Here is a 6000-nt window from a genome sequence, read left to right as displayed (position 1 = left end):
AAAGAAGTTTCTAAAATGATCTGGCTAGGCAATTAAAATTATTCTGCTACATAAAATTCATGTAAGTAAAATATAACACAAAAACAAATTTTCCTGTCAACAATGAAAACATTACTTTAGTGTCAACTGCTTCAATTTCCCAGAATGTGAGAGCCGACCTTCAAACACTCAGCCCTGTGAGAGCCGTACCAGCTGAAATAGCAATGTCTTCTTTCCGTTTCTAGTCTCGCCTGCAGAAAGGTACTCCGCACGTCCAAGGTAAATGGATCTGGCTAATATGCTACCTGAACAGAACTATCTGTGGCTTAAAGGTAAAATGGCGTGTAAAATATGGAAAACTACATGATGCCAAATCTAAAGGACCAGCAAGATTAGAGCACCGATTTCCATTTCTACCATTTTCCACCCAGCTTAAAGAGTTTTGCATATGTGAGAACCAGACTGAGCTATGTATTATAAATAGACACACACACACACACTCAAAGGGATGGTGATGTGACTCAATAACCCATCTGGTTTGTCAATTTCTGTAACAGTATGAAAAAGCAAACTTTTCCAGAATGTCCATATAATGACTGATATCCTCCCAGGATCTGGATAACCTACTTCTTGTTGCTACAGAAATGCGTGCATGGCACGGAGTTACACTACTGGGTGCTCATGCCTCGGCAAAGCACCACTCAGGCCCTGGACCTGAGGGCCAAGCTCTCTCAGAGTGACAAGTGGGGGCAGCTCAGGACACTTGTGCCGTAGCATGACTGCTACGTGAACCTGAACGTCTTTAGCAAACTTTGGACATATGAAAAAAACAAATACACAAATTAATTCTTTACTTATAATCAAAATGTGAATCACTATCCCTGTAGTGAATAAAAATTCATGAGTCAGAATAGCATGCAAATTTTTTATTTTTTTCTAAATCTATTTGTACACTTAATACTCTAGTAATAACTTCACAGGCAGTATAAATATACTACAGTGATATCAAGCTGCATCTACTCAGCTAAAAAGGAACAAAGTAATTGCCTCTGAAATAGTTACCAATTATATAACATTACAAACTAATAAATACTATAAATACAAAATGTTAACATTTCAATATATAATGTTAATGACATCCTGTCTTTCTTTTAGTTGACTAAAACATTTGTTAACATCATGCAAAATAATACTTCATGAAAATGTTAGATTACACTCAAACATCAAGGCAACAAAACCCAAAAGAGTAACTATTTAGTGCAATGACTGGTCAAGTAAATAATTTATTCAACATATTAATAAAAATCCATTCAGTGAAAACCACCTCAAATGTAACACTAAATTTAGGTAATTATACTATACATCTACAATCTCACCATCTGTAATCTTACCTGTGACTGACGATATACTGCCACAATTAATTCTACGTAAATAAGCTATGTTAAAACGGCAAAATTTCAACGCATGATGACATTTCTAGTCCACCGAATACTTAAATGTGATCATTCTCTTAACTCTGCTAACACTAAATGGAAAGTCACACCAGTTTCATCTTCTTTTACCCTTGCTTTGTTACGTGTTTTTAGACTTTTATTTTGAAAGTATTCCCCTTCTTATGATCCTCCCCCAGAATTAACATGCTGATTTAGAAATAGGTGAAGTAGATCAACTCCGCCCTGAAATAGAAGGCAATGATTTAGTTTTACCTAATTAAATTTCCTTGTCATTTGTTAATTGTCACTGACCTTTCTGACGGAATTGCTTCATTATCTCATTCCATAACTATTTATTAGTGCCTATTATTACCCATGTCTTCCTCGATTCTCCAGAAAAAGAATTCCATGTTTCCCCCCTCACAGCTAGGCTAAGAAAAGTTGGACACACAGTTTAAAAGAGTTAGAGTCGGCCAGTGTGCATTCTCAGGTAGATGGATGGTGCTTGAAACCAGGTCTGGCTGGGACTTGGAGAGACGAGCGTCCAGGTCACAGGGAAGGTACTGTCCCCTCCCCGCAGGTCACTCTCTTAGAAGCTCGTAATGGCCCAGTCACTGGAGTGACACTCTGGGCACTTTTGACTCACTTTCTTATCAGTTTTAAAGCCCTCTTTATCATACGTTTTCTACTTAAAAATTTAAAACCCTTTGATAAGCAATTTGTCTTGGATGGATTCACCACAAAACTCAGGTCGATTTTGTCACAGGGCACAGTAATCCCATCCTACTTTTGTGTGTTTTTCTTAAAGAATGCTCTCTCTTTCTTCTCCAAAGCCTGTGCTATCAGAAGAGGCGACTGAGTGCAGCTCTGGAGGATCCTTCGAGAGCCTCGTATAACTTGAACGCTGGCTTCGCTTGTGGGTTATGCCTTTCAGATTTTCATTTTGAACAGCGGTTGAGTTGGAACTGGAAGCAGGCCTCAGGATGACTTGGGAAGTCTCCCTAATTCCCTCCACTTCATCGAAATTCTGGTTGGCTCTATTAGCCGGAGCACTGTTGTTGTTCAGCGTCACGGTACTGGGTGTTCGGTTCAGATTGTAGGCTTTCTGACACGCTGGCCAGTTCTCTTCAGGGCTGCTGGCTATCAGGCTGCACTCGGAAGGGCTTTTCTTGTCTTCTGAACAAATGGACATCCGAGTTATAATTGGATCCTGCAGGCCGCTCAAGCTATGTGGCATTCCCCGTTTCCCACTGTGGCCGTCATCTTCAAGCTCGATGAGATTTGCTTTTTCAAGCTGGGAATCGTCAGCGCCTTCGTTGTGAAGAGAGTGGTTGGGAGAGCTTTCGCTGGATCTCACTCCTGAATCGGAGGAGTCCTTTTTGTCCAGGAGGGCATCTGACAAGTACTCCTTGGCTTTAATGAAGGTTCTGATTGGCTCGGCACTGTGCTCCGGAGACTTGGACACTCTCTCTGCTTTCCCTTCAGCCTTCTTGTCTTTGTCATCTTTGAGCAGTGGAGTATTATCTGATTCTTCTGTCCCAGATTCCTCTTCATCGCTTGGAAGTTTCTGGTAGCGCAGTCCACCCCCCTTCAGCTTCAAGTCGGTCTGGAAGAGACTTGACCTTTCTGAGGACTTCCTGCCTGGGAGCAGCTTACTGCCTGCCTGATCGGACTTCTCATCTTCTTCGGTGATAGGGTCCAGGGGGGAGGCATCACTAGTGGAAACCCCTGATGAGGAGTAATCGATAACATCTGCCCGCTTCATTAAAAATGACTTCCTTCCATCATCTTGCTTTGGTTCACTATCCTTCCCTTTTTCCGCTTCTAGATTAGAATGAATGGAGCCCCCTGATGAACTCTGACCCATATAATATGTGCTGTGTGGAGAAGATCGGCCACTAATTGTTGCAGAGCCCGGTCCCCCTTCTAACTGCGACATCTGAGCAATATATTCTCTATAGGCATCTCTATACTCAGCCTGCACCTTATCAGTAAGCTTTGAGATTTCAATACTGGAATCCTGGGAATTGAGACTCGAAAGACTTGGAGTTCTGCGAGTTTGTGACTGTGAAGACAAAAAAAAATTAAGAATTCAAATAAGAAGAAAAGGGCTTAATAAGCATCAGTTTAGGAAACATATACCGGGGTGCCAAAAAAATGTATACAAGTGGACACTTTGGTCAACGTTGCTCAAGCAGCAGTTCGCCGTAATCAGAAGTGTCTGGACACTGATGGTAACCACTTTGAGCACCTCTTATAATCGCAGAAGTCAAACGTGACTTGTATTCATCTTTTCTTATCAGTATATACTGAGTATTGCAATTTCAATACAGTTTTCCTTTCTTAAAATGTGTATACATTTTTTTTGGCACCCTCTGTATGTACACTAAGAATTTTTAAAGTCCTCGACGTACCAAATTCTTTTAAAAGAGTTCTACATAACAGTTTAACAAAAGCTGTGAACTTATGGATAATTTTACTTTTATCAGAAAGCCTTATACATTTTAATAAAATTAATTTAATATTAAAAGTATAATTAAAGATTGTATTAACAACTAATCTTAGCACTTGTTTTTATAACTTTAAACTTTTAATTTTAAGGCAAAAGCCACCCTCATCAATACAATGTATAAATTCCCCTTAGAAAAGAAAGATTAGAGTTAATATATATCTCAAAAATTAAATACTCCTGTTTCAATATATGTTCAAAAGAAACTTTCTCAACTTGTAAGACATGATGTTTCAACTGAAGGTCAACTTTCAATTCCAAGTAAGAAAATGTCTCAACATTCCAAACAAACAAACAAACAAAAAACAATTTAAAAGGAGTTAGAGTTCAAAAGAAAAGATAAATAGAGGATCCAAATGCACAGATGAAAATATTTTCAAAAGATTAATTTCCAATGTGAAGTTTTAGGATTAGAATTACTTTAGATCCTAAAAAAGCTATCAAATGAGTAAAAAGTACAAATTAATTAAAACAGAAGGGAAATGGAAGAAAAAGAATTAAGGAAGCTGAGGGATGAGAGCAAAGCTAAAACAAAGAGACAGAAATAAGGCAGAGTATTCCTTCTACAGGGCGAACATGACCCAACCCCAGAAGGTCCCCTGGGGCCAGATTCAGACTGTCAGCAGTGAGTGCCACCTCTGCTCTCAAATGCAGTGTGTACACCTTTTGGGGGAATCCATGAGGTCTGGACTATTTCCATAGAACATGACTCATTTGCCTTTTTACTCTCATTCTCACAACAGTGAGGGTCCCCTGAGGTTTTACCACTGGCGACCTCACACAGCTTTAACGCAGAAGCAGACCTGGGAATCCACTTGCTTTCTTTTAAGTCAGGCATTAAAGAGATTTGCAAAACAATGTCATTTTTCACTAAATTTTGTTTTGTTTTGGACAATATTGTCATTTTTTATAAAATGTTAACATGTAATTTGTTTATTTTTAAATAAATAAATATTCTCAAAGTTTCTCAGTTTTTATTTCTAACATAGTAAATTTCTAACAACAGATAAAACTTACATGATCCCCTTTGGGGATCTTCAATAATTTTTAAAAGGGTATAAAAGAATTCTGAGGCTTTCTTTTTTTAAAAAAAGTTTGAGACTGCTGCATTAGTGGGAAGACTGTGCATTTCCGGGTCATGGTAGGAAACACCAAGTATGGAAAAGCAGAGGATGAGGATTTCTTAAGAAATGTTAAAAAGAATCCCAGGGGAAGGAAAGGAACTACTGTTGTTGAAACATGGAGACAAAAGGGCCAAATGTGGACTGTCACATTGCAAAATAAGGGATTATTTTATCTTCGTCAATAACTAGTAATAAAATGGTTTTCCAACTTAAATAAGGTAGATAGTACGTAGAAAAAGATAGTAACAATGAAAAAAATATTTTTACTACCAAACAAGACACGCTTAAAAATGGCAGACCTACCAGGTACTGCTTTTCCTAAATATTGCTCCCTTTTATTCGAGCTTTTTTGCAGCCACTTACTTTTTTCCTCCCTCGTCCTCTCTTTTCTGTACCCTGCTCTGTTTCTACCTTTGTTGACTGCTCTTCTGATTCTCCCCTTACTCCTGCTCATGTGTCTTTCATTTTTGTTTTCATTCCTGATCCTCTCCTGTTCTCCCTCTTCTAAGAACACCCAGAGGAAGAACTCACCCGTACCTAACATCAGGTAATAAAAAGAACACAAATATCCATAAAAGCACCTACATACTGAAAAGCCAAACTGTGGTGCTCAGAAGGATCACATGTGGCAAGCTTTCTGAGCAAGACCTATTCTGGCCAATGGGTAACGAACGCAACAGGAAAGTAGCAAGTGAAGCATGAATTTTGCTACCCATCTGAACCAAAGTAGCCCAGTTCCCATTAACTCTCTATGCCACTGCCCTATTTTATTGTTTTCACAGTTCTCATCGATTTCTGAAGGAATCTTGCTTTGTCTGTTTTGCCAACTGTCTTCTCCAGAACACAGCTCCTGGAGCACAGCAAGTCCTGTGTCTTGCTCACTTTGGTACTTGCTCACCGAGTAGCTTCTGAATGACATATCAATGCACCAACATAATTTCGGTGAATTAAATAT

The 6000-nt window shown here is 38.9% G+C and overlaps 1 protein-coding gene across 10 annotated transcripts in view; it reads right to left on the bottom strand.

Moving 5' to 3' along the window:
• Positions 1-890: 890 nt before the first annotated feature.
• The window catches only part of KIDINS220 (kinase D interacting substrate 220), a 91722-nt gene continuing 86612 nt past the window's right edge, over positions 891-6000 (bottom strand). For all 10 annotated transcript variants that reach the window (XM_019755954.3, XM_019755947.3, XM_019755951.3 and 7 more), the window contains one exon: positions 891-3477. In XM_019755954.3, the coding sequence (XP_019611513.3) occupies positions 2215-3477 (1263 nt within the window). In that variant the 3' untranslated portion in view covers positions 891-2214. The remainder of the gene's footprint in view (positions 3478-6000) is intronic.

Source organism: Rhinolophus sinicus, chromosome 2 (assembly GCF_057876585.1).
Source record: "Rhinolophus sinicus isolate RSI-liver-muscle chromosome 2, RSI-T2T, whole genome shotgun sequence".
NCBI classification, from domain to species: Eukaryota; Metazoa; Chordata; class Mammalia; order Chiroptera; family Rhinolophidae; genus Rhinolophus; species Rhinolophus sinicus.
Note: the sequence above shows the minus strand (reverse complement) of the source record. Positions and strands in the feature narration are given on the sequence as shown.